The 27430-nt window shown below is 46.6% G+C and overlaps 1 protein-coding gene across 1 annotated transcript in view; it reads right to left on the bottom strand.

The window, feature by feature from the left end:
* Nucleotides 1-27430, bottom strand: part of VAT1L (vesicle amine transport 1 like) — a 72504-nt gene that overhangs the window by 27122 nt on the left and 17952 nt on the right. Inside the window, exons 3-6 of the mRNA XM_044434164.1 lie at nucleotides 20704-20919; nucleotides 10456-10598; nucleotides 5815-5918; nucleotides 417-472 (exon numbers count right to left, since the gene is read on the bottom strand). Coding sequence (XP_044290099.1) covers nucleotides 417-472; nucleotides 5815-5918; nucleotides 10456-10598; nucleotides 20704-20919 — 519 coding nt within the window. The remainder of the gene's footprint in view (nucleotides 1-416; nucleotides 473-5814; nucleotides 5919-10455; nucleotides 10599-20703; nucleotides 20920-27430) is intronic.

Below are 27430 nucleotides of genomic sequence, written 5' to 3'. Positions count from 1 at the left end.
CTGTGTGAATACAGAACCTATTGAAGGATTAGCCTTTTGGGGCAAACAGGGAAGGGCGTGTGGCGTCTGGGGAAACGGGAAGGACGGAGGGGGACCTGAGGGACTGGCCAGTCTTGCTGTACCTGGCCCTGGGCTTAGTACTTCCCTGCTTCTCTTCCTGAGTTTCGACTGAAAACCTCCAAGAATGGCTGTGTTTCATTTAAAGCACACGGAAACAAGTTAGGAGAACATTCACGTGACTCCTGTGCAATGCCTGACTTGGTCCTGAAACTGAAAAGGGTCCTTCACAGCACATTGTTAAGGAAGAGGGAGAAACAGAAAGAGAACAGGGGACTAGCAGCCTGGCAGTCCCCGAAAGCAGCAGGACTCCTATAGATACGTTCTGTCTAGTGGAGCCAGAAGAGCCTTGTACTTACTGATTTTGCAAAGCTGAAGAAACTTTTGGTTTCCCCCGTAACCATGTTAGACGAGCCTGAAAAAAATGGTTGGGGTATAAAGAAAGAAACTTCATTACTTCAGATGCTGCTCACAATGTGCCATGAAAAGCAAGTCTATGAATTTGGGTGCTGTTAGTCAAACGTCTTGAAAGAGCTCCTCCATTCTCTTGGCAAAGGAGTGCTGAGGCGGAAGCACACACCTGCACTGCTGTGGGGACTCCAGATTCCACTTCTGCAACAGGGAGATTCTGCATCCGCTCAAAAGTTTACTCCAAACTTTTGAGTCATCCATGGGACCAAACCTGTTGGATAGAGGAGTTGACACCATGGATAGCTCCTATAAAGGTCAGGCTAAAATGCAGAATTCCATTTTTACTGGAACCTCTACTTGCTCCTAGTGGTGTTATAAGAACCCGAAAAAGCCTAAATTTTCCCTCTGATTGCCTTCTAATCCCCCACAGTAGCATAAGGATCCCTAAACCATTCAGCTCCTTGTTCTACCTGACCTGGTGACTGGGTTAGCCAGTGGCACATTCATGGTCAGCTTTCCCCCCTCTTTTCATAGTTGTGTATAACTACATTTATGCAAAAGTCTGTGAAGTCAACAGCAAGCAAACAAATCCATGTCCCATTTGTATGGAGTCTGTGCAACTCAGAAAAATCCAGTCCACTGTGGTATCCACAGGCTGGATCTACAGAAGTTCTAGTTCATTTGACTCAGCTGTACAGTTCTCTGATTTCCATAATGTCTACAGGGTGTTCATTACTTTACTTCTGCAATGCCCAAAGCACTTGCCCTGTGGCAGCTTGCAGCTGAGGTGCTGCTCTTGTGGTGCTCTAGGTGCAAAGGGGCCTTGAATGGCATCTCATTGCTATTGCTTTGCCCCAGTTAAAAAATGGAAGAGAAGCTTTGGAGGGAGGCTAAGATTGAACAGATGAAGCTTTGGAGGAAGGGCGGTGGTGGTGCAATTAAATAAATGAGGCTCAAACTTGAAACAGTTTGGACTTAGCTCACCTTGGCACAAGGCTTTCCTAAGTGGGGAACAGTATATTCCTACCTGCCTGCATTACAAGTTTGCCTCCAGCACTAAAAAGTTAGTTTTCCTTACTGCAGAAATTAATGTCCAAGACCTAAAATGGCAATCCAGTATGTGGTTACTTATTTATTTATTATTTGTTAAAACATTTCTATGCCGCCCCATTCGCCGAAGCCTCAGGGCGGCTCACAACATTAGGTTAAAATACAAGAAATAACAATATAAAATAAAGTAAGTCACCCTGGCCAGATAAAATAATACAAGAAATAACAATATAAAATAAGTCGCCCTGATATAAAATAAGTTGCCCTTAGAAATAACAGCTCCATTGTGTTAGACAGGGCTTACTCCAAGATCAGTGTTCAAATGCCCTACGTTCACTAAAAGGAGTGCCTACATCTTGTACATGTAAAGCATAAGGAAATGTATACAAGAAACAAAGAAACAGAGAAAGTCAGAAGGGGCAACCTGGGCCATCTAGTTTAACCTCCGGCTCCAGCCGGCTCCACTCATGACATGCCCACCATGTGCCTGTCCAAACTACCCTTGGACACCCTCACCGATGGGGCCTCAGCCACCTCCCTTGGAAGCCCCAGGGATCCTATCTATCAGTCCTAACTTCCTGACATCCAACCTGTTTTTGTGGAAGCCGTGTTGCATGGCGCCAACCTCCCTTCTGTGTTAAGGGTTACTAGATCTCTCGCTATTATGAGCCTTTCCTTTGTCTTTCCTAGAATGGATGTAAAACTAACCAGTTGGTAGTTCCCCATGTCCCCTCTACTACCCTTTTTGAAAATTGAGACCACAGATGCCACCCTCCAGTCCTCTGGAACTTCACCCATTCTCCACAAGGCCTCAAAAATGGAGGCCAGTGGGCATGAAAGAACCCCTGCTAACTCTTGAAGTACTCTTGGGTGTAACCCGTCAGGGCCTGGTGCCTTTGTAATGTCCAGTGGCCTGAGGATCTCTTCAACTTCTAGTGGGGGTGACTGTAATCTGTGCCCCTAAATCCCTGGTCTCATCCAGTCCCCCATGTAGATCTCTCCCATCCTGTTTTGCAGAGAACACAGAGGCAAAATAATCATTTAGCATCTGTGCCTGTTCCCTCACATCAGTCACCAAATTCCTTTCTTCCTTATTAAGTGGTCCTACCACCTATCTCCCCTTCCTCTTGCTATTTACGTGTTGATAGAAGCCCTTTTCACTGCTCTGATATTCTTTGCACGTCTCAGCTCATAATCAGCCTTAGCCTTGCGAAGAATCCTTTTGCAATGGGCCTCCTCCTCCTAGAATACCCCTTTGTTTACTTGCCCCAGTGCCCATTTTCTATGGAGGTTCCTCTTACATCTAATCCCTCTTGCCACCTCGTTTCACATCCATGGCAGCTCTCTCCTTCGCCTCCCTGCCTTCCTAACTAGTGGTATGGTCAGGGCTTGCACCTCCAAGACCTCCCTTTTGAGTGCCATCCACCCCTCCTGAACTCCCTTGCCTTCCAGTACCCTTCCCTCAGTCTGGCCTTCAATTGACCAAAGTGGGCTCTTGTGAAGCCCCAGCTTCTAGTACTGGCTGCTCATCCCCATTTCCCGATCTCAAAGCAAAGGATCGAGTGATCACAGCATCCAGGGCTCCCCTAATCTGCACCCATCTATTAGCTCCTCCCTGTTGGTCGAGTCAAGGATATTTTTCTCCTTTGTCACTTCCTGGACCCCTTGCACGGAAATCCCTCCCTCTATAGCATCCTGGAAGCAACGTGACCTGGCCGTACTGCAGAGTGAGTCTCCCAACTGTCTGGGAGACTGAAATTGCCCATAATTACTGGGTCCCTCCTCTGAGAATTCCTTCGAATCTGGTCTGTCAGGGCATCCACCAGGGTCTCAAGTTGACTTGCAGGATAGCACAAAGTCCAGGAAATTGCCAGAAACTGTGTCAAAGAAGCTCTTAGGGAGAAGAAAGCTTCCTTCAAAAAAGGGAATTCTTGCCCAAATGGAAGGAATGGATGGGATCACAAGCTTGTACAAGGGAGATGCCAGCAGACAATCAGAAAAGTAAAGGAACAGTTTAAGGAACACTTCGCTACCAAAATCAAGGCTGACAATAAAAGAAAGAATTCTATAACTGTCAAAAGAAAGTGGCTAAGTAAATGTAAAAAGTAAATGTAAATGTAAAAAGTAAAGAAAATGGCTTTACTCCCACTTGATAGTGGGAGTAAAGGAGCAGTAAAGGGGGACAAGGAGATTGCAGAGAAGTTGGATGAATCCTTTTCATTCATCTTCAGTGAATCGGCATTTATCTCCTGCACCGTTCACAGATCCTTTGGACTTCTGGAATGTCCTTCCCATGCTTGCAACTCGCGTCTCTTCAGAGGGGAAAAGAAAGAGAAAAGGGAATGGAAGGGGGAAGGGGCTCCCCTGCAGGGCAGCTGCCCTCGCCCTTTCCCACCCCTCCTGGGGGCAGTTGCTGGATGGGCTCTCAGGTTACAACTCCGAGCGGCTACCATGGGCCACATCAACCCAAGAGCTAATGGGGGATTGGCCTGAAAGCATCAGTGGTGGTGGGAGCCTGGTGCTTACTCGTGACCAGAGGTATTCTAACGGGTGGGAGCCCCGAACTGCTGCGTGGGCTCTCTGGCATGCATTTTCTAAAAGACATTTCCTTCGGAAGGATCCTTTCAGTGGGGGAAGGACAGCTGCTGCTTGCTGCCAAAAGCAGCCTTTGTGTATGTGGCAGATATGGGCTCAAAGCCCAGTTCCCTTCTGGCCGCCCTCCCTCCGCTCACCCAAGTATTCTTTCAGCACAAGAAGTGAAACCCTTTCAAGAGAAATCCTGGCTTTGTGGGGAACACCGCCCAGATTTCTGCCGCATGTTTTGCACCTTTGTCTTTTGTGACAAGGCAGCTCTCTCCACCACTCAGTTAGTAGGGTCAGGCTGGGGCTACAGCTGGCGGCATGTAGGAATTATTCACATGTAATGCCAGTCCTCTATCATCTACACTGCCTACTGATTGAAGTCCGGGCCCAGTTTAAGGTGCAGGTGATGACCTATAAAGCCCTAAACAGCTTGGGTCCTGGATCCCTGAAGGAGCGCCTTCTTTCCTTCATGCCCTCCCATCCCTTCAGATCCGAGTCAGAGGCCCTCCTCTGGAAGCCATCCTTGGGCCTTCTCTGTGGTGGTGCCCTGACTGTGGAACACGCTTCCCAGAGAGGTCTGCCTGGCCCCAACACATTTTTCCTACTGGCACCAGGCGGAAACCTTTTTATTCTCCCAGTATTTTAGTTGTTAACTTGTTTTAGTTAGTGGGTTTATATTTTAACATTGGATGCTGGGCAACTGTTATTTTTATTTATTTATTTTTCAATTTATATCCTGCCTTTCTCCTAAAAAGGTCTCAAGGCAGCTTACATCTCCTCCTCCATCTTATCCCCACAACAACAACCCCATGAGGTAGGTTGGGCTGAGAGTCTGTGACTGGCCCAAAGCCACCCAGTTGCTTCCATGGCTGAGCGGGGACTAGAACCCAGATCGTCTGAGTCCCAGTCCCATGCTCTTAACCACTACACCACACTGGTTCTCATTTTTATTTCTATTTTTAGAATTAATTTGTTGTAAACCGCCCCAAGTTGTCTAAGCATGGGACAGTATAGAAAGGTTTTAAACAAATAAATGAATAAAATAAAATTATTTATATTATTAGGAAACAGATCATTTTCAGTGCCTCCTGAAAGAGAGCAGAACAGAAGTAACACAACACAAAGAACAGAACAAGCCAAGATTAATTTAAACCAGTCCATCAGCATCAATACAGTGCGCTTCCTTGCAGCCACTGTCCAGAACAGTGCGACACTCAAGTATTCTGCAGTGCAGTTCTAGAGACACAATGCCCCTTTATTCTTTCAAGCAGTGGCATGAGAAGGCAAGATGTAGGAGGGAGAAAAAATCCTGAATCAAGCTGTTCAAATTCCACTTTTCCCAGATTCTAAGCCTGATCTTTCCTTCAGAGGAAACAGAATGAGGCCAAGCAAGCAAGTAGGCAAGCAGACGCTTTCCAAACAAGCAATCAGCCATCTCTCCAAGCGCTACTTGCTTCTGTACTGAAGGGGCCAGAACCAGGGTTATACTGGTTGGTGCATGCGCCTTGATGACTGTCCCTGTATTGAATAGTTGAACCTGCCCAGTTCCAGAGCTGCAATGCCACCCCATCCCTGACATCGTGCCAGCACACTTCCAAGCAGCCATCACTTCTCACATGGTGCTCTAGCACAGACGGAGGCCAACAACCATCTCATTGGGTCACTTGATGCTTGAGCAGGTCAAGAGCTCCTTGCAACCTGACTTCCACTCACCATACAAAATGTAGGTCCCGAGCGGTTTGAGAAGACCAAGGCCTTTGCCGGTATTTTCTCCACACAGACAGTCCAGGACAATATCTACGCCATCTGCAGAGATTCTGAAAAAAAGGAGGAAGGAATTTTGCCATAAGAAGCTTGCCAGTTCTAACCTTGTGAACTACAGAGGATACTTGCAGGAAGAATTGACATGAAAACAAGCAAACCAGCATATGGATTAGCAGTAGAACTCCATGGATGAAGGGCTTCTCATCACAGCTTATTCCTAGAGCTGTCCGAAGTATGGGGACTTCCACGTGGCTCCCATCTCACCTGAATGCATCAGCCAAATGCACTCACTGAGATGCCAGAAGCATTCGCATGCCTGGACCCTGTGGCTCAGGAGAGGCACTACTGGTCTAATATGGTCTGCATGTGGATCAGTGTTCACGATTAACAAGAAAAGCCTGCCCATATTCAGGCAAAAATGGGTCCTGCGACACTCAGCATCCCAGCCTGCTCCAGCCAGCTATCAGAATTTGTCTGCACTTTCCCCTTTCATTTGCCTGACGGATATGGCAGGACACGGGGCTGTCTTGCACGAGCCCGGCTGAAAGCAAAAGTACCATCCGGTGCTCTTAAAGCATCCGGTTGCTCAGCAACAGGAATACCTCGACTAAACAGGCAGGCACATGGGTCACCTGGTCAGCGTCTTCCCCACTGTGGTGACAGGTGCTGCATTTCTGCTTACATTTTGGTAATACATCTGAAGGTTCCGCAACCCATATAAAAGAGCATATGCAAATTTCATGGCACACGTCAATCTCTTTTCTCCCTTTTTGTGGGGGTGGTGATGCAGTTCTCATTTTTTGGAGATGAGTAACTGCCCCCCTAGGTTTGGATGTGAGGAGCTTTTCATCTGGAAAATGGAAATTTGACCTCCTTTCCCTCAGTACCATGGTCACAGTCAAGTTCTGCTAAACATTTTAAATAGCAGGAGTTTCCCCTGCTTTCATATCTAGCTGGACCTTAAGTACAGTTCTGATTGTGGACATATATCAGGCCAATTTCTGTCATGGGTTCATAACCAGATAATTTAAAAAATGAACCAGGAAGCCTGGAAGTACAAGTTGTTTACCTCTGCCGCAGGCTAAAGAGGAAGCAAGAAGAAATTTTAATCAATCATATATCATTGCTCTGACATTTTTATAGAGCAGAAAAGGAGCAGGGGCTATCCCAGAAGATAAATTAAGGTCCTACTATGTACGAACAAGGAAAGCAAGCAAGCAAGCAAGCAAGCAAGCAAGCAAGCAAGCAAGCAAGCAAGCAAGCAAGCAAAAAGAAAGAAAGAAAGAAAGAAAGAAAGAAAGAAAGAAAGAAAGAAAGAAAACAGGAATCCCAAGCATTTGAAATGGAGAAATGACTGGAGCAGCATGTTATCACTCTGCTGATCGGATACTGGCTGAAAGGACCCGACTGGGCATCGTTGCCTGATCTCCACACTCATGGCTTGCATGAAGGTGATGAGAGCCAGCTAGTGGTTGGTCTGGAAGTGGCAAGATGCACGCTCAGGCACCCACTCGGGCGCGGACCTCATTCTGACCAGTCCCTCTCTCTCAAACCAGAGAGCCTCAGGAGTGCCTGGCAGGAGGGGCTCGTGGATGTGATTTGCGAGTTACCCAGAAGCCTAACATGGCCTGGGCATTGTGCATTCTGGGTAGCTTGTTTACTACGGCAACTAGCCAACCTGGCCAGGTTCACCTGACATGGCAAGCCGCAGCAGCAAAGGCCACTGTGCAAGTCCCCCCAGGAGTGACTGAGACGTGCATCAGGACCCCTGCCTTGCCTCCTCCGCTGTGATCATGCAAAGAGGCCCTGCCAAAACTCAGATGTTTGATTCCCCTCCTCTTCCCTAAATAACGAATCCCAAGTTTGTAACTCTGGATACTAACCAAAGCTGTGAAATCCTGACATTAAGTCAAGTTTGGATGCTCTCTGCAATTATACAGTGTACCCACATCACTGACCACAGCAGTAGTCAAATAAAAAAAAATCACTTTAATTAAACAATTATGAAAAACCATTGGTGCAGTTATTATGTATAATTGTGCTAGAGGGAGACTGAAAGGCATAAGGTTTGGTGAGCAATTTCTAATCTACATAAGCAGCATTTATCTCATGATGATCATATTGTCTTAAATTGGCTGCCAGCAATTACAGTCAAAACAGAAGCTAAACTTTGTGACCTGAATAATATGTGTTCCTTCCAGCAGAAAACCTAGAAAAATAGCTGGCACTTGATGGTAGCTGCAGAAAAGCACGGGATATTACAGTATTGTGCAAAAGATAAAGTGATGTTATTCTGCATCTTTAGTTCCCCAAATTCTGCATCTTTAGTCTCCCAAAAGTCCCTAGAGCAACTAAGTGCTCAACAAATCATATTTAAAATATATTTAAATGATTCGATAGCAATAATTACAAGATTTAGAAAACTGCATGAAATTAGATGGATGGATGGATGATAGATTTATTTATTTAAAAGTTATCTGCCCCCTAGACAGCTGAAAACCATTTCAAGCTTTAAACAACTTGGGACCAGATTACCCGAAGGAGTGTTTTCCTATATTTACCCACCCAGAGTCTAAACTTCTCATCTGAAGAAGGGTTCAACACCTCTGTTGTGGAACATGGTTGGGTTCTCTCCTGGCTGCTGCCTTCATCTTGGTTTGCATATTGCTCTGGGTTTTATCTCTCTGCCTGGCCGTTTTGATGCCTCCCTACTTTTTGTTTTTAATTCAAATGCTGCCCAGAGAACATTATGGGATGGTGTAAAATGATAGTTACAAACAAACAGCTCTCCCTCCCTGCCAAGTTATTTTCATTGTCATCATCACTATCAGTCAAAAAGAGCGTCAGAAATATCTGCCATCTAAATATACCATGGAGAATTGCTACACCTTCGGAAGCAGTCGGTGACCGCACTTCCACAGTCTCAGTGCAGTCCTCTGCATTCACATGGTGGGAAGAAAAGCAGCAGAGCCGTGTCAGGGTACAAGCCCACCCCTGCTGCCTTGACGGGGGCTCGCCTGGAGGAACCACGCCCAGCAAGGGTTCACTGACACGAGTCCCAGGTCTTGCTGCCCCACTTCACCACTGCACCCTGCTTGCCTACCAGCTGCTCACTCTGGCTCGCAGGGACCAGATGGGGACGTGGGAGAAGACAGGTCTACTTGCTCGCTGCTGGTCAGACAAACAAGGAACGGCCAGGAGAAGAAGCAGCAGTTGGCGGCAGTGGTGGTGGGACAGTAACCTCACGGAGGGAGGGTGTCTTGCCCCAGAGCCCTCCAAACCCGGACCCAACAGTGCTCCGTTTCATTTCTAGAACATTGTGGCATCTCATTAGTGCCTCTGAGGTCCAGCCTGCCGGTGCAGTTGCTGCAGTAGCCACCCACACAAGAGGGCGCTATCTGCAGGTTCCAAGAGTCTTCTCCAGGAGGTGGGGAATTGTATGCATAGCACAATGAGACCTGGGCATGCTCAGCGGCTGTAGGATACTGAATGGCTTCCTCATCATGGCTGCAGTAGCCATGATGAGGAAGAGAGCAGAGAGCTATGGGTGTGCACGAAAGCTAGTTTGGGAGGGAAATGGAACGGAAAGGCACAGACTATTGAAATTTTTGCCAAATGTTACAGCAGTGTGAAAATGGAACCAATGGCTTAGGGAGTTGGTGGGCTCTCCCACAGTGGAAGTAGTCAAGGTGCAACTGGACAGTCAACTGAGAGGGATGGGAATTGTGTACTAGGCAGGGGGTTGAACCAAATGTCTTTCTTGGCCCCTTCCAGAACTACTATTCTATGATTCTACGTCCACATAGCCATGGTCACCAGTTGCTACAGCTCCTTCTCCTCTTCTTCATAATTGGTGCCACCAGCTCAGCAGGGAGAGAGCCCTCTTCCTTCTCATCACCACCACTTCCTGGGCCAGAATGCAAGGCAGGTGGACAAGCAGCAAAGAGAAAGAACTCCAACTCCAAAGGGCTCTTATTGGGAGGCTCCTACTGGAATTCAGGCCTTTGACAGGTGCCCACAAGCATCATAAGAAGAACTAGGTTGGATCAAACCATTCTGTGCACACAGTGGCCCACCAGTTGCCCATGGGGAACCAACAAGCAGGACATGAATACAATATTTCCCTCCGATTCGTATTCTCCAGCAACAGGTGTACCTGGAGGTAGCATATGCAAAAGCAGCAGCCATTAACAGTCTTGTTCTCCACAAAGCTGACTAATTCTCATCTGAGTGGGATGGTGTAATTTGGTGTCCTTCAACAGCAGGGGGTTGGATGTGATGGTCTTCATGGTCCCTTCCAACCCTTCTCTTCTATGAGTCTATGAAATTCATGGCCATAACTACATCGTGTAGCTACTGCAGTTAATTCCATGAGCTGTATGAAGATTCACGGTTCTCACATTGGAAATGAGAGCTCCCAAAGGACGGTTATTTGGGGAAGGGGTTATAATCACATATACCTATTATCTTGTGTAAATCCTACATCATAGGAATACACAACCACATCCTGAAAACTAGCTCACATTTGTTAGCCCCTTGCTTGCTTTTACAGTAATTTTCAACAAATAAAATAAAAATGAACTTTCTTACTTTTTAACTTCTTGGACATAATCTGCATTTCGGTCAAAGAGGTGGGTTACTGAGTCTTTGATTGCCTCGTGCTTGAAGGAGGAAGCTGTTCCAAAGATGGTAACATTGGGAACCGTTGAGCAGAGCTGGGCAACAGCTTGTCCCTGCAAATGTACCAGTGCATTAGCTTTTCAGACAAATCAGGCCTTCCATCTGACACTCTGTTCATTCATGGCTCCTCTTACATAACCAGAGAGGATCCCAGGAGAGATTGGCAGGGAGGCAAAGTTATCAGCAGAAGCCTCCCCCAGCAAGGCCTCACAGGGTCACCTGCCACCAGCTGCCCTGCAGGGCAGGGCCTGATGACTTCTTGCAGGTTGGTATCTTTTCTGCAGTTTGAGAAAATGTGCTTCGAAGCTTTGTGCAAGCTACCTTGGAAGGATTTCTATCCTGAATGGCTGGGTATAAATTACAAAACACAATAAAATAAAGCACTCGGTGCTGCTGTGGCAGCTTGGAACATTAAGTTCTGCACAGTCATTATGTCACATCCTGCCTGTTATTGTCTGTGTTAAGGGAGCAAATTGCCTTGCCACTAAAGTGTATCGGTAAGATCTGCCATTTGTAGCCTGGGAACGGCCCAAATGTGATCGGGAGTGAGTGAATGAGCGGAGCCGCATCCAAGTGGGCATCTGACAAGGGTCCACAAGGGCACAATGGCAAAAGCCCCATTAGAATTAGTCCTCCCTTTCACCAGGGCAACCTGCTGTTCCCCTGTCTCTTTGGAGATGCCATGGCCACCTCAACCACCACATCTCTGCCTGTCTATCAAGCAAGTGGCAGCCATGATGAGGAAGAGGATGGAGACCAATAGCCGCTGCTGACAAGAGTGGCTCACTCAGGGAGGGCTGTCTCATCCTCCAGGACCCTCAAACCCTGGAGTCAGCGCCGAGGGAGCTGCACTCTCCTGATATCCGGTTACCTACTCCGTAGCCCACTTCACGTGCTCAGAGCTGGGGATGTGGTGGGAGAGGGCAAGGGACTGCACCTGCAGAAGCTACCCCTGCCCCACACATGGACCGGGGGGACACAGCTACCTGTGCAACGCTTGCCCATGTGCGGCGGCGGTGGTCCTTGGCTTCACACAGGCCAGAAGCAAGGCTGGTTCCTGCAATCTTATTTTCCTTGTTTGCTGTGAGCATGAAAAGACTTCTACTGTAGTTACTAAAGTCATAAGATCAATAGACCATGTTGTGAGCTGCTCTGTAGGAGTCACATTCACTCCTATGGAGCACCAATTTGCGCTTTGCTTCGCTTCGCTTTCTAAGTATGACATGCAACCACCCTTGCATTTACTAAAAAGAAGCTTTCTTTTAGAATAGCTGCACAGGAGCTTCCAGCATTGTATACACATGCTTTTGTTTTAGCCTTTCATAATTGATTTATCATGGCTTTTTGTATTTCTTTAGTTGTTTAAAATTTTGTTAATAGAAAAGCCACAACTATACATTTTTGAGGTATTCACAGATCAATTTGCAGGGCAAAATCTTTCACAAAGCTTCGTAGAAAGCAGAGAAAGATACATCGCTACATTGGACACATCGGATCATCATGGTTGACTGACTGAAAGCAGAAGGTAACCATTAGCGGGGAATCATCGGGATGGCGGCCAGTGACAAGCGAGGTCCCCCAGGGCTCTGTCCCGGGGCCGATCCTGTTTAATCTTTTCATCAACAACATGGAAGGAGGGGTGAACAGTCTGCTGATCAAATTCGCAGATGACACTAAAACTGGAGCAGTGGCCACAACTGAGGAGCAGATACTCCAGGTCCAAAAGGATCTGGGCAGACTATGGAAGTGGGCAGGAGACAACAGGATGGCGTTCAATGGGGATCAGTGCGAGGTCTTGCACTTGGGGCATAGGAATGGGTGTCATAAGTACAGGTTAGGGGACAAGTGGCTGGAGAGCAGCACTTGTGAAAGGGACCTCGGGGTGCTGGTTGACTGCAGGCTAAACATGAGTCAGCAGTGTGATGCGGTGGTCAAGAGGGCGAACGCCACCCTTGGTTGCATAGCCAGATGTGTGGTTTCTAGATCAGGAGAGGTATTACTACCACTCTATACGACTCTGGTGCGCCTGCAACTGGAGTATTGTGCTCAGTTTTGGGCCCCTCATTACAGGAAGGTTATAGCCAGGTTGGAGTCAGTGCAGCATAGGGCCACAAGGTTGGTGGCCGGTTTACAGGGGATGCCATATGAGGCGAGACTGAGGGAACTGGGTCTCTTCAGCCTGGAGAAGAGGAGACTCAGAGGGGATCTGTTGGCGACATACAGGTATGTGAGGGGATGTCACATGGAGATGGTAGAGACCTGTTCTCCCCTACAGAAGAAGGCAGGATGCACTCCAGCGGAGCAAAGCTCAGGGAGCCAAGGTTTCATTTGGATGCCAGGAAGCATTTCCTGACAGTTAGGACCCTGAGGGTGTGGAATGGGCTTCCACGGGAGGTTGTTGAGGCCCCATCGGTGCAGGTGTTCAAGGATAGGCTGGACGTTCACATGGTGGGCATGTCATGAGCGGAGCCAGCGGGTGCCGGAGGTCAGACTAGATGGCCCGGGAGACCCCTTCTGACTCGCTCTGTTTCTATGTTTCTGTGTTATCTGATGAGTTCCTCTATGAGGTTTGGGCTCTGACTTAGAGAGGGGGGAACTGGTATTTCTGTGGGGGGGGGTTCTACAGCAGCTGGGACAAGAGGGGCGATCCTCTTCATGAAGAAGAGCAACCCTTTCTCTGGAGCCAGCGTTGTCTGAAGCTTGGCTCTGGGAAGCCACGTCATGGCTAAGTGTTTTCCAGTTCCAAGATCAGAGAGCAAAAGCGACATTTCCAGGTGAATGGCTTTAATGACAGTGGGCTGCACAGCTGGGCTTTCAGTCTGTGGTGATCCCCCATCCATCATGCTGCAGACAGAGGCTGCTGCAGAAGCAATGGGAGACTGGGGGGAGACCGTATGAAGCACATGCTTTAGACGCATGGCTCCAGGGCCAGGCCTTTGCCAGGTCCAAATCCTGCATCTCCACTGGGGATCGGGCAAGAGGTACGGGCAAACATCATCCGCCTGAAACCTGGAGCTCTGAGCAGCCAGCACTGGGCTAGAAGGCAGCTTCCGGAAGGCCTTAAATGCAGCATTGGTATAAGGTTTTCCTATCCCTTGTTGGAGCCACATTTTCCCCCTTTATAATGATGTTATGACTGCCAGACTTTGGCTGGCTATTAAAATATTCTTAGCTGCAGACTGGCATCTGTAATTTATCATGAGTGAAAACCATGCTGACTTGCTCCACTCACAAATTCTGATCCTTTTAACAGAAATATTCATGATGGCTTCTTGGAGTAAATGTGGTCCACTTAACTAGATAAACCCTCCTTCTGTATAAAAGGAAAATGGGATACAGTTTTTGGAGGGCGACCTCTCTGCTGACTATAACAATGGGACATTGTTCTATTAGAGCTCTCATTATAATCATACTTAAGAGACTTGAAGCAAGGTCAGCAATATGTCAGTGCACAATAAGAAATGGGAATGCAGAACAGATTATAACCTAAGCAGGCAACTGAGCAAAGAAGAAGAGAAAGGAAGTATTGTTAGAAATGAGCCCATCCTGCGCATGCCATAGAACCCTATTTATATGCCAAGGAGATCCTCAATATGCCCTCAATATTCATCTGAATACATTTACTAAAATGTGAAAACTGCGTAAAATTGAGTTTATTGCAAAGCATGCAGTTTGTTTTTAATGGAGGGGGAATTTTGGACAGATCTGTTATTTCTGACCTGTTCAGGAACTCGGTTACTGCTAAATCAGGGTGAGTGGAAAAAATGCATCATTGGCTAGTGGAAACCTCAGCTGATGTGTGAACTCTGTGGAGTTGGCAACTGTACGATTCAGAAGAGTCACTGTTCAGAGTAGCACCCCTGCATTTCTTTCTCCTGCTAGGCTCTGCAGTATCTAGCAGATAGATGTACAAATCATCATTTCTGAAGTCCCTCCATGGTGGTCATGTTGGGCAAGGAAACATCACATAATGTTTCAGTCCTCAGGTGGAGCAGAAGGGTCAAATCCTTGGATGCTCCCCCATATGAAAAACCTGTAGACAAGGAGAAGGGGAATCCTGATTCCTAGCTTAAACACAAAGGCCCTGGACAACTCGCACAGAATGGGAAAGCCATAATAACCTTAACCAACATTGCTCAGCAGTATGATGGAAAGCTGAAGTTTTAGGAATTCCAAACTCAGGAGGGGTTCTCAGATGAAGAGAAGAGGAGACTCCGAGGGGATATGTTGGCAACATACAGGTATGTGAGGGGATGTCACATGGAGATGGATAGAGACCTGTTCTCCCCTGCAGAGGAAGGCAGAACATGCTCCAACAGAGCAAAGCTCAGGGAGCCAAGGTTCTGTTTGGATGCCAGGAAGCACCTCCTGACAGTCAGGACCTCGAGGGTGTGGAATGGGCTTCCTCGAGAGGTGGTTGAGGCCCCATCGGTGCGGGTGTTCAAGGGTAGGCTGGACATCCACATGGTGGGCATGTCGTGAGCAAAGCCGGCTGGTGCCAGAGGTCAGACTAGATGGCCCGGGAGACCCCTTCTGACTCGCTCTCTTTTCTATGTTTCTATGAAGTGCTAAAATGCATACGCGCGGGCTTCAAGGATGGTGCATCAGATTCCTGGGCTCAGCCAGTTTGCACTCAGAAGGGATACCCAATACGTGCAGGGAAGACAAGCAGCGTACGCAAGGAGCAAGTGACCTCGCCGCTGTCCCAGTTCTGAAGGTCAAGTTCAAACATGCGCCTTTCCCTTTCCAGGCTGCTCCTGCTGTTTTGAGCATCCTCTGATGCTGGACTTGAAACCAGAGGTCAAATTGCAGCTTGAGAGCAATCAATGCTTCTGCATGAATGCCAGTTTAATTTTAGCTCCCGGGGGAAAAAATTTCAGTTCAAAAAGTGTCAATGGATAGCAAGGTTTGGTTTGGAGCCAAACTAGATTTGGCACTGATTGCATGCATGAAATTAGTTGACAGGGCTTTGTTTTTAAAGGTAAGTAGCACCTGCAGAAGGCTGAGGATGCAGCCCCTTCTACCCACACCACCTGCTCCCACTACAATGACAAAAATAATGCCCCAAAATGCTGCTGGAATTGCAACAGAAACACCTGTTGGTACCAGAGAAGCTTTCTTCTGAAGCAAAAAGCAGCTGTGGAGAGGGGATTTTCATAAGAGACATGATGGGTAATGACATACATTCTTCCTCTCCACCCCATACAGTTCTGTTGTTTGGCCCCAAGTGTTGCACAATTTTTGAAAACTTACATGCTTTCAACATTGCATTCATGTAGTTAACAACAAATCTAGTTTGGCTCTTAGTCCCCACTGGCTGAGTAGCATTACAAATAAAGTGTAAGTATTAATTTATTTATGGGTCTGAGTAAGTATTGAGGGGCCTGTAATTTATGTGGCTAAATAAATTTAAATTAATGCTGGCTTGAGTAATTCCCCCTCATTTTTAGGGCCCCTTCATCCATTGCAAAACATGTTAACAATTTTTGAGAGAAAGGGCAAATTCAAGAAAATGTGAATTGTTGGAAAGCTTGGCCACACATTGCAGGACTGCTCAACCAGCCCCTCCCTATTTTGCTGCCTCTTCAAGCTGTGGCTGGACTGCTATGCTTAGTTTGTAATTTGGGAGGGCACACGCCAGAGAATTGGGGCTGCGTTGTGGAGCGGCTCCCTTGGAGTGGCTTGAGCGATGTACTCCATGTACTTCTCTGTTCTCTCCGGGCTTTGCAACAATCCTCAAGAGAAGTGAGGAGCAGACAAGTGAGGGGCAGAAACGTATTTTCCAAGCAATAACGTATCATTCCTTGTTGTGATCCAAAGTGTTTTGGGGTGACTTGGTTTTGACAGCACAATTAAGACCCGTTCCCTTTTCAAGAGAAAGAATATGGTGAAATGGAACACTTTTCAGACTGGTTGGCTGATGTGGCTCAACATGGCTGCCAGGATTTTTGACTGTCCTTGAGGCCATGGCCATGAGCACTGTCATTAGGAGTGTCTACATGGCCACATTTGCCTCTCTTAGATGAACTGGATATGTATTCTTGCCCCCCACCTTCTCCCACTGCAAAGCAGAGGGAAAGCAATAGCTGGATATTCGGCAGGCCTGGGTGTCCCTGAGGACCAGATTCGGCCCAGGCTGTGGCTCCCCACACTTTGGACTCTGCAGAGAGGCAACCTCAGCCTACTCTTAGATGCCTGGAATACTTTAATCAATGAAACGGAATTTCACGTTGATGGGGAATGAAACAAGGGCAGTGTTCTGGTGCCACAGGGGCTGTAGTGTTCCAGGAATGCTTGTGACATTTAGGAAGAAATGGGGTACTTTTCCTTCCTTCCTGCTACCAGACTTTATTGGCCTTTGAAAATATCACCAGAAAACTCAGAGCCTTTCCAAGCCATTCTCCTGCATAATTTACAAGGAACTTTCTGGATAACAGCTGCTGTGGTTTGCCTAGCTGTGACTTGGTGGTGTGATGGTGCTTGGAGCAGTGTAATGTATACACTACTAGTCTGGGGGCCTCCAGCCTTCTGTTCTTGGGATGTCTCCAGCTTACCTACTCTAATGCCTCATTGGGTGCTGGCACTGCCAAAGATTTACTCCTAAGCAGTCGGTGGATTTCCAGATTATTACAGGAAGCCCAACCAGACTATAAAGGCAAAAGCTTTCCTCTGCTGTTGTCTGCAAGCTTCTTGTTAGTAATAAGCCAACATTCTCAGCAGTTCTGGCTAATTGTTTGATGCAAAATCAGCCTATATGTCATTTCTAGAAATGTAAACAACTTTTATTGCCTAAACTTGGCTGTGGTGCAATCCAAACTCATCTGGGAGTGAGACACATTGAACACAGCAAGACCTGCTTCTGGGTAAACATGCTAAATCTGTGCTATAAAATGTCTGAAACTCTTCATATTTTTGTTGAATGGGAGGTGCTTCAACTGTTTCATCATTTAGGTCACCTGTGTTTTGCAGGGGTGGGGGGAAGACCTGTTCCAGTAAGCCAGGTAAATGTATTTGCTAAATACCATTGGTCATCATAAGCAACAAAGTCAGAGTGTATGATACATTTTAAGATGGATGATCCACAAAATGCTGAATCATGCTTTGCATAATTAGATATAGAAATATGATGAGATATACATTTGTTGAGCTGTGACAAAATAGGTTGCTTTATATGTTTGTAACATGTAAAACTTCCTTTCCACTTGGTTGTCTGCCAGGCTCAACATTCAGAACAGCCTTCCCCAACCTGGAGTTTTCCAGATGTGCCAAGCTATAATGCCCATCATCCTCAGCCAGTGGCTAGGCTGGCTGGAGATGATGGGAGCTATAGTATAGGACAAGTGCAAACTGATGGGTGCTGGTACTGTTCTCTCACAGCCACTTTTATATGTCCGTGTTATTTCAACATTTCCTACTTGGAATCCTACTCTTCAAGCCTGAAACAGACCGCCCCTGTACTGTGCTGAGTTGTAATAAGATTATACATTCCAATCCTTCACTGCAATGGCTCAGGAGGGGTCATTCATCTTAAACATGATTATCTGGGCCTGAAGAGATTTTGTGCTGGGACGATTAGGCCTGTATGGCCAAGCTTTTGGCCGGCCAGAGGATGGGCTCCTGAAGCTTGTGGCTTTCTCTTCTACCACTTCCTAAACAGGTTGGGAGGCTTTTTGGGGCAGGGGTGGGGTTGCCAGACACGGAGGATGAAGGACCTATTTCTGCTTCTTTGGCTGGTTCTTGTCGTGCATGAAGCTCCGACAGAAACAGTGACTCACGAGGAGACCTTGCACTTGGCACCCAGTGCCCAAGAGTCGGCCCCACCACCCAATGCAGGGATGGCTGAGCCAGCTACTGTGTCTTCCTCTGAGCCCCAGCACGTTGAGCAAACGCCTGGACCTTTATCAGAGACAGAGAGTCATGAGAAAGAGGAAGCTGCAAGTTCTACTCAGAAGGAGGCAGAGCAAACTGCCTCTTCCCCCCCTGCTGCTGATCTCCCTGAGCCAGAAACAGAAGACACAGTGGGTGTCGTGGATTTTTCAAGAGCCCAGAACAGACGTGTTTTACGCCGATTTGAACAGCTACAGAGTGGACTGCGTAAGAGGGAGGAAAGGCGTGACTTGGGAGAATGATCCCACGTGGGCTCAGGAAGAGGAGCCATCATAGGGCTGACATCTGCTTAGCAAGGACCGCTATTAGGGAACTTATCTATAGAATTGTAAATCTTGTAGACAATTAGCATTAAAGGACTTTAGTTTTATTGCTCTAGAATGCGTGGAATGTTTACATACCGGGCTCCCCCTCCTGACAGTTCTGTACAGATCAAGAACTTAGCACTCCTAGGCAGGGATTGGGAACTTGCAGCTGTCCATCAGTCCTTGGACTCCACTTCCCAGCAGTCTTAGCTACACAACCAATGGTCAGCAATTACGATATAGTTCAACAACATCTGGAGAGCAACCAACTCTCCACCCCTGCTTACAACACCTTGCTGGCCCTGTCCAAGACCATCAGCCTGGTCTCTGTGCTTCTGAGCTATGCCCGGCACTCCTCTCTTCTCCCAAGTTTTACTCCCTCCTCTCTGTTTTCTCCTCTGTTGTCAGACCTGGTGTACAGGCGCTGCTGGGAATTAGAGGGGCTGTCGTTCTTGGTGTGCACTCCTGGGTCACACCAGTCTGGATGGAGAGGAGGAGGTGGAGGGGCCTGGGAATCTGACGCTGAGAGGAGCGAGGCGGAGGAGTTTATCTCGAGGCCGCTCTCTCCAGGTGCTGAGGCAAATTCTGGGGACAACCAAGACGTGCGGCTGCTGGGAGGGGGAACTCCTGGGAGGGGAGTCCTCAGGGCCAGGTGAGGCTGGTGCGACTCTGGACCCCTGGTGTGGCATCGGGAGAGGAGGACTAGCCCACCAGAGGGGCGGCGTGCAGAGAAAAGGTGAGCTCGCTTCCAAAGGGACCCTCCCAGAGGGGTGGGCCCCAGACAGACTCAAAAGGAGGTTCCCAGAAGAAGAGGCTAGACTGGGTTCAACAAACCGTTCTGTGCACGCCCAGAGATTCTTTCTGTGGTGACTGAGTTTATTGGATGTACTTTTGCAAAGGAATGGCCTGTTGCCTTGCAAGAGTGAAGGGAGGAAAACTTAGCTCCTGACAGGTGCCAAATGAGAGCCAGAAATGACAAGCAGGGGAAGTGATGACTTCTTGGGCTGTTTCAGTTGGTCTTGTGTAAAGAGGCTATTTCGTAGACTTTTTTGTTAACAGAGAGCACTAACCAGCTAGAGCGGGCAGAGCCCCTCCAGGGCCCAGGAACCTTCTCCTATCCTGGGACTGCTCCAGTGCAGTCTTCCCTAACCTGGTGCCTTCCTGATGTGTAGGAATGTAACTCTTGGCCAACTGGAAGACACCAGATGAGGGAAGGCTGCTCTCTGGCGTCTTCGCACACAGGTCCAGGTGCTCCTCATTTCATCCGAGGAAGTTCTTGCAACTGATCTTTTAACCATCACACACAACCATTGGGACAATTCAAGTCCCAGTGTATCCTTCTGGACCCTCAAGGCCACCGATGGGGTTTCCCATACAATGTGTGTTTATTTGTTATTATAACTCATAATAATGTGAGTTATTACTAAAAGTAGTAATAACTTTTTACTACCTGTTATTTTTGCTGTCTGATTATATGTTTTATATTGTTTTAATTTGCTACCAGTGTTCTTCTCTCATGTTACGATCCTATTTTTAGACATGTCCGTGTATCTTATGTTGTGTTTTATTGTAGATTACTTTAATATATTATGGGCTGTCTTGAGAAAAGTAACCCTGGAAGTTGTGCTATAAATAAAAAAATCAACAATTAAAAATAAGCACAGTGAGTACTTCAGCTACAGTTTAGCTTTTAAAAATAAACATAGTGATTGATTGCATACTATTTGCATTTGGAATGTGAACTACCTCAAAAAGATAATTTAACCACATTTTATGAGACCCACTGCTTAATCCATCATTATCTTGCTTATGTGTGCATAGGAAGTAGGGCACAGGGGAATAGTCCAACATCCTACTTGTTGGCCCATAGGAAGTTTAAGTCACAGTTGCAACATCCAACAGCCTGAACTGCATGCACAAAGTTCTAATTCCATGCAAGATGAGAGTTAAAAATAAAGCAACTCACCACTCCACCCCCTGCAGAGTGAACTAGCACCGACATGCCTTCTCGCAAGTTGGCCACTTCAAAGAGCATCATGTATGCAGTTACAAAGTTCATAGGGAAAGCAGCAGCTTCGGAGAAGCTCATATCTTCTGGGATTTTGTACACAAATTCTAGGGGTGTGCACACAACTTCTGCCCAAGCGTTGTAGTTGACAAAAGCCATGACTCGGTCTCCAATCTAAAGTAATTTGAAAAAAATCATTTTTAGATTATGACAATCAGGAGTCTCCTAGCATAGAAGCTACATGTGTGTTTTGAACAGGAATATCAAGTGATGACTTGTACACATCAAAGGCTTATCATGAAACAGAACACTTCTATGCCCTGCAGGCAAAATTCTTTCCAGTGGGAGACAGTTTGCACATTCGTCTGACAATCATCAAATGTATGTTCAGTAAACGGTCAATGCATATGTGTCTGTGGTTCATGTCCCTGAGCTCAGAAACACAAGTCTTAGACCTGGTTTTCACAGAATGCTAACTCATGGATGATTTGATCCGTGGGTTATTGAATTCTGAATGGTTATGATGTGCTAACCCAACAGTGCTAACAAAGCATGGATTGCTAACCACAAACCCAGAAAGAGAACCTACATTGTTAGGTAGTGAACTCTGGGCTGTGAATTCTGGGTTGTTTAAAGCAAGGGCTATCATTACATGTGAACCCAGAACTGTGGGTTGTTTCTCCATGCTGTAGAGGCAGTGGGCAAGAATGGGCAAGACTATGGAAGTGGGCTGGGGATAACAAGATGGCATTCAATGCAGATGAGTGCAAGGTCTTGCACTTGGGGCATAGGCTTGGGTGTCATAAGTACAGGTTAGGGGACAAGTGGCTGGAGAGCAGCACTTGTAAAAGGGACCTCGGGGTGCTGGTTGACTGCAGGCTGAACATGAGTCAGCAGTGTAATGCGGTGGTCAAGAGGGCGAACGCCACCCTTGGTTGCATAGCCAGAAGTGTGGCTTCTAGATCAAGAGAGGTATTACTACCACACTATACAACTCTGGTACGCCTGCAACTGGAGTATTGTGTTCAGTTTTGGGCCCCTCATTACAGGAAGGATATACCCAGGTTAGAGTCAGTGCAGCGTAGGGCCACAAGGTTGGTGGCTGGTTTGCAGGGGATGCCGTATGAGGCGAGACTGAGGGAACTGGGTCTCTTCAGCCTGGAGAAGAGGAGACTCAGAGGGGATCTGTTGGCGACATATAGATACATGAAGGGTTGTCACACAGAGGAGGGTAGAGACCTGTTCTCCCCTGTGGAGGAGGGCAGGATGAGTTTCAATGTAGGAAAGTTCAAGGAACCAAGGTTTAATTTGGATGCCAGGAAGCACTTCCTGACAGTTAAGACCCCTAGGATATGGGATGGGCTTCCACGGAAAGTGGTTGAGGCCCCATCGGTGAGGGTGTTCAAGAACAGGCTGGACATGCACGTTAGGCATGTCATGAGGGGAGCCGGCTGGAGCCGGGGGTCAGACTAGATGGCCCAGGAGGTCCCTTCTCATTTGTTCTGCTTCTGTTTTTATGTTTAGTACTAAATGTGTGAACTGGGTTGTGATCTTTGCTTCAGATATGAGGCAAACATTACACTTAGCAATTTCTTCTCAGCTTGGATTTGAATGCATGGCTTAGTGGTTGTGGGGATAGCAAAAACTCAAAATTTCAATTAGCAAAAAAGCCTAGGGCACAGGGCTCAACATTCCCCCACCCCCAGTGCAGCTACTACAAACAAATTAGAGTCCCACGGAGCTGTTTAAAAGTAAATACATTCATGTCGTGATTTTTAATCGCATGTCTGCCTTATGACATCGTGTTTTCTTCTTAGCTCATGCTCACTCAGGTCACGGTGCTCCTGTACAATTTGTTCTTTTGGGAGAGGCAGAGGGGCTACCCAGCAGTTCTGCAGACAATTGGCTATCCCAGAAACTACCCAGTCCCTCCAATTGCGTTGGAAAGATGAGCAATTTTTCTCCACAGACCTTGATGGGCTGGATGTCTCCATCTCTGATCAAAGCTAGGCTTATATCACAATTCTCAATGAATGTGGAGTAAATTCAGTAATAAACGATATCATGTTGGACCTATCACTTTTATAAAAAAGTAAGAAAGGAGAGTTCAGACTGCAGACTTTATATCATTGCATTCAACTTTATCAGTTCCTTTTGATTGGTTTTAAAATAGGAAAGCAATACACATTACTCTTGTGGCTGAAATTCAATTACTTACCAAAATGATATAACATCAGTAAAAAAGACGGAAAAGACTTATTTCAGATACAAAACAGTAGACCAGTTTTTAAAATAGAGATTATTATTCTATATATTCTGTTCAGGCATGCTATGTTGGCACCCATAAGAATAAAAGCAATTCTTCCAGTAATGTTACTTGCAAATTTTGGTACAGATAATAATAATTATTATTTTCATTTCTATACTACCCTGAAGCTAAAGCTGCCTGAATGATACTTAAAGACATTTTAAGAGAAGCTTTGTTTTCTACAGGCTTCATTAAAAAAAAAGATATTATTGAGCTGGTGAAGAAATTGTTAGCTACAATGATAAAGATTTAGGCTTTCTTTCCTATAAAGAGAGACAAAAGAAATTGAGGCATTATACCTTATTGAATAAAACACGGAGTAAACTGCTAAAACATCATGATCTATGATTTGGGTGAAAAGAATGTGGAAGCAAATTGTTCTTCCTGGAAAATGCAAGAGTTGCGAGAACTTGTTCACAACACTTCACTTACAAGCTCGTTATCAAATGATGTCTATCCAACATCACACACACTAACAGCAAACTCCTTCTGGAAATGCCAGGCCACATACAGTCAACATGGCACACGAGAGAGAGGTCTCTGCTTGCTTGATGGAACCCCAAGTTCTGCAGAAGTACGAAACAAAAACGCACAACACAACTTCAGGGGGCAAACCCCTACGCTGGGAATGCGAGTGAGCGGGGGATTACTCGAAGCAGCACTGTGGCCATTGAGGCTAGTCCCACAATGCTGCTTGCCCGCTGGAAGGAGGAGAGCAGCAGAGAAAGCCAGCAGAGCGGGAGATTCAGTGCTGTACCCTGGAAAAGGGCACGGCTGACTGGCTGGAAGCCTGAGCAGGGATGCTCAGGCATTTTGGTGCGTGCCTCACTTGCCAGTGGCTAGAAGCTAGGCGATCTAGGAGTGGATTCTTCACCCTCCAAAGCGATGCAAAGCTTCTTCACCCTTTGGATTCTTCACCCTCCAAAGGTTGCTGCATGTTGCAGCACAAACAGCACAGTGCTGTGAGCAGGTTGCTTGCGCACAGTAAGTGGAAAGTACTGGGCCTCTTTCAGCCGAAGGGTGACATTCCAGGACAGGGATATGTCTGGGGGCCACACTGCAGGGGTGGGCAGGGCCAAGATCTCCCCAGGCCGGCAGATTTTAGTGTAATGCTCTTACTGTCAGCAAGTGAGCTTCAGGGGAGGCATCCAACTTTTCAGAACGGGGAAGAAACAGCACAAAAGCTGGGAAACCAGCAGATATTCAGGAGAAAGTGTGGCAGCCAGAGGAAGGGAATGCAGCTCACTGGGGAACCCCGGAGGGCCCCATGGAGACTCCAGAGTGCTGCACATGTCCTGAGGGTCTTCGAGCCCTGAAGTGTGACGCATCACACCCCTTGTACAAACAAGCCAATACAATTCCATTCAGAAATCCCGAGTTGAAGAATACTGGTATCGGGTTGCAGGCTTAATTTTAAGGCTAAGCAAAACACCCAACTGGGGTTACTGGCTGGTTGCTGTTCAGGGCAGATTACTGGACTAGAAGGACTTTTGATCCAGCAACACAGCTCATGTTCTTAATGAGAACTCATTTGAAATAAAATAACTCATTTGCAAACTTAGTAGGATTAGGGTTAGGGCCATATTTAGTAGCACCCTTTGCATATTATTTCTTTCAGCACACTTGCAACAATATTTCTTTTCCAGTATCCAAGTTTTAGAATGAGTGAAATAATTGCCTACTGATTTGGACATTACTCTAAGCTGTGGTTTAGATGTGGGGGAGTAAAGAGGAATGTGGAAGCCTCTGCTTCTGTTTTAGAATATCCAAATTTATAACAACACTCAGACCTGACAAACTCTGATTTCCCTTGGCTACAATTTGTTTAAAAGAAGAACCTAAAAGAATCTAAGAGGTTTTCTGGGGAGAAAAATGTCTTATGAGAAAGTTTGCTAGTCTGCAGCTGTCATGCTTTCCACTTCATCACTTTTCCCTAGACTTCTAATGTTAAAGTTCTATAGGATTATTCGGAAGATATTTTGCCTCCAGTTTGCACACTCCTTTGAAAGTCTGGTAGCAGGTGTATGTTGCGCCCAGCCCCTGGGAAGAACCGGAGCAGGTGCCGTGCAAAATCAGGCCTCTGATCTCCTGAAAGCTGAATGCCCAGAGAAGAGCAGAATTGGAAGGGGCCAAGAAGGCCATCGGGCCCAACCCCCTGCTCACTGCAGGATGCCAGTTTCCACCATCCCACTCAGATGACCGTCCAGTTTTGCCTTAAATGCCTCTAGCATGGGACAGCCCACCACCTCTCCATGCAACTGGTTCCACTGACAGTGAGGAAGCTTTTCCTGATATCTAGCCTGAATCTGGGTTGTTGCAACTTGAATTGATTATTCCGTGTCCTGCACTCTGGTATCAGTGAGAAGAGAGCTTGACCTTCCTCTTTGTGACAGCCTTTGAGGTACTTCTAGAGGGATATCACGTCCCCCCTAAGTCTTCTCTTCTCAAGGCTGAACATGCCCAGTTCTCTCAGCCTCTCCTCATAGGGTAGTGCTTCCAAACCCTGGATCAGTTTTGTTGCCCTCTGCTGGACCCTTTCTAATTTTTCTGCATTCTTCTTAAATCTTGGTACCCAGAACTGGACACAGTATTCCAGATGATGTCTGACTAGCAAGGACTATAGGGGAACTACTACTTCTCATGGTTTGGAAGTAATACTTCTGTTAATGCATCGCAAAACAGAATTTGCTGTTTTGGCAGCTGCATCACATTGTTGGCTCTTATTTAGCCTCTTTAGCCTTTCGTGTTCAGTTCTGTTGTCCCCATCTTGTATCCCCCACCCCATGTTCTGCCTCATTTTCAGGGTGTGTTGCAATTTATTTTGAATTCTGGTGGTGCTTCTGAGCTTACCTACTCATGGCCAAGTGGTGAGGGCAGAAATACACAAGGAATCCATTTGTCGGTGGGAGTGCATTGGGTTCCCTGGACTTGGCTCTGCAGAATCCATTCTGCTTTGCACTGCTCTGCACAGATGTCTGGGTGAGCATGCCCAATGTTTGTGGGACACAGGCTTCCTCTTGGCTCAGCTTGCTTTGCAGGACCAGACTGAGCGTGAAGGGTAATCTGCAAGTGCTGGAGGAATGGATTCTGACTGGGTTCATCTATGCTTCAGTTTCTCTTACATGCCTGTCCACTGCTCTGCAGCTTTCCACAGAGGTGAACATACAGATAAAGGCAAGATACGCACACACTCTCCATGCCCACCTCATCAATAAGATGAGTACAGAAATTCTGAGCCCAGTTCCTCTGAAAGCTCACTGCGGCATTTCCTTAAAATGCTGAACAGTGGTTCAGTCTTATGTGCCGATCAGGCCACTGTGTCAAAAATATATCCAGAATCAAAGCTGAGACTGAATCCAAAATCCATTTAGTCTAATCTAAATGGATTGTTGTAAGCCGCCCCGAGGCTTTGTTGCGATGGGGGCAGCATAAAAATGTTTTAAATAAATAATAAATAAATAATCTCCTTGCCATAGTGTTGCTTCCTGAAAAATGTAAGTTTCATTTGAAGCACAGATCAACCCTGATGCAGGATAACTCCCACCTCCCGGATTGTTTAGTGCAATCCTAACCATGCTTACTTAAAAGTGGCTGTATATTCTATATTCCAGAAACAACCTAGGCCCAGGACTACAGCAAAGTGCCTAAACTGTACTGGTAGAATGCCATCACTGAGTTCCAAACTGACCTGATCTGGCTGTGTGTGAAATTCTTTCCTAACATTACAGACATCAGTTTAATCCTATAGGTAAGTTACTATTCCTATTTAAACATATAAACCCACATGAAAACAAATAAGTTGTTCCTTGTTTAAAGGCACTAGGTTTCTTGGCAAAACAGAGACAGAACAATGGAACGGTTGTGCCACTCTTCACAGAATTGTGCCAATCCTGCGTCATCTCACTAGGGTGAATTTAAAGCAGTTAATAAGAGATTGTGACAGTGTTTTATCTTATGAAGACAAATTATTATATTCACACTCCCGGTGCCTGAAGCTAAGTCCATCCACTCACCCATCAATCTAAGCAAGGAAATACTGCTTTTGGTCATCAAGCAGAGAAGCAATTCCCTTCTTGGTACCCCAGCATCATTTTCTTTCCCAGGCAGTTGTCTCTGGCTTAGTTGTCTCTGGTTCTTTCTGACACATACTGGGGCTCTTGCAAGTGGTCAGTGCCACGGGATATGCTGTACCAAGTAACCCCTTCCAATTCTACTGCTCCATGACTCAGTGATGATCATTTTCGCTGGGGATGCAAGGGATTCACCCTCTTTGTGGATGCCCAATTTATCATGGATTCTCCCTTGGCAGTGAGCTACCATCCCCACATAAAGGTGCTGCTCCAAACAGAGCAAAGGAAATGGCACATTTAGTTATTT

The sequence above is a fragment of the Varanus komodoensis genome, unplaced genomic scaffold (genome assembly GCF_004798865.1).
Source record: "Varanus komodoensis strain SLA01 unplaced genomic scaffold, ASM479886v1 scaffold27, whole genome shotgun sequence".
In the NCBI taxonomy this organism is placed as follows: Eukaryota; Metazoa; Chordata; class Lepidosauria; order Squamata; family Varanidae; genus Varanus; species Varanus komodoensis.
The sequence above is the reverse complement of the archived record's forward strand: the minus strand, read 5'-3'. Positions and strand labels throughout refer to the sequence as shown.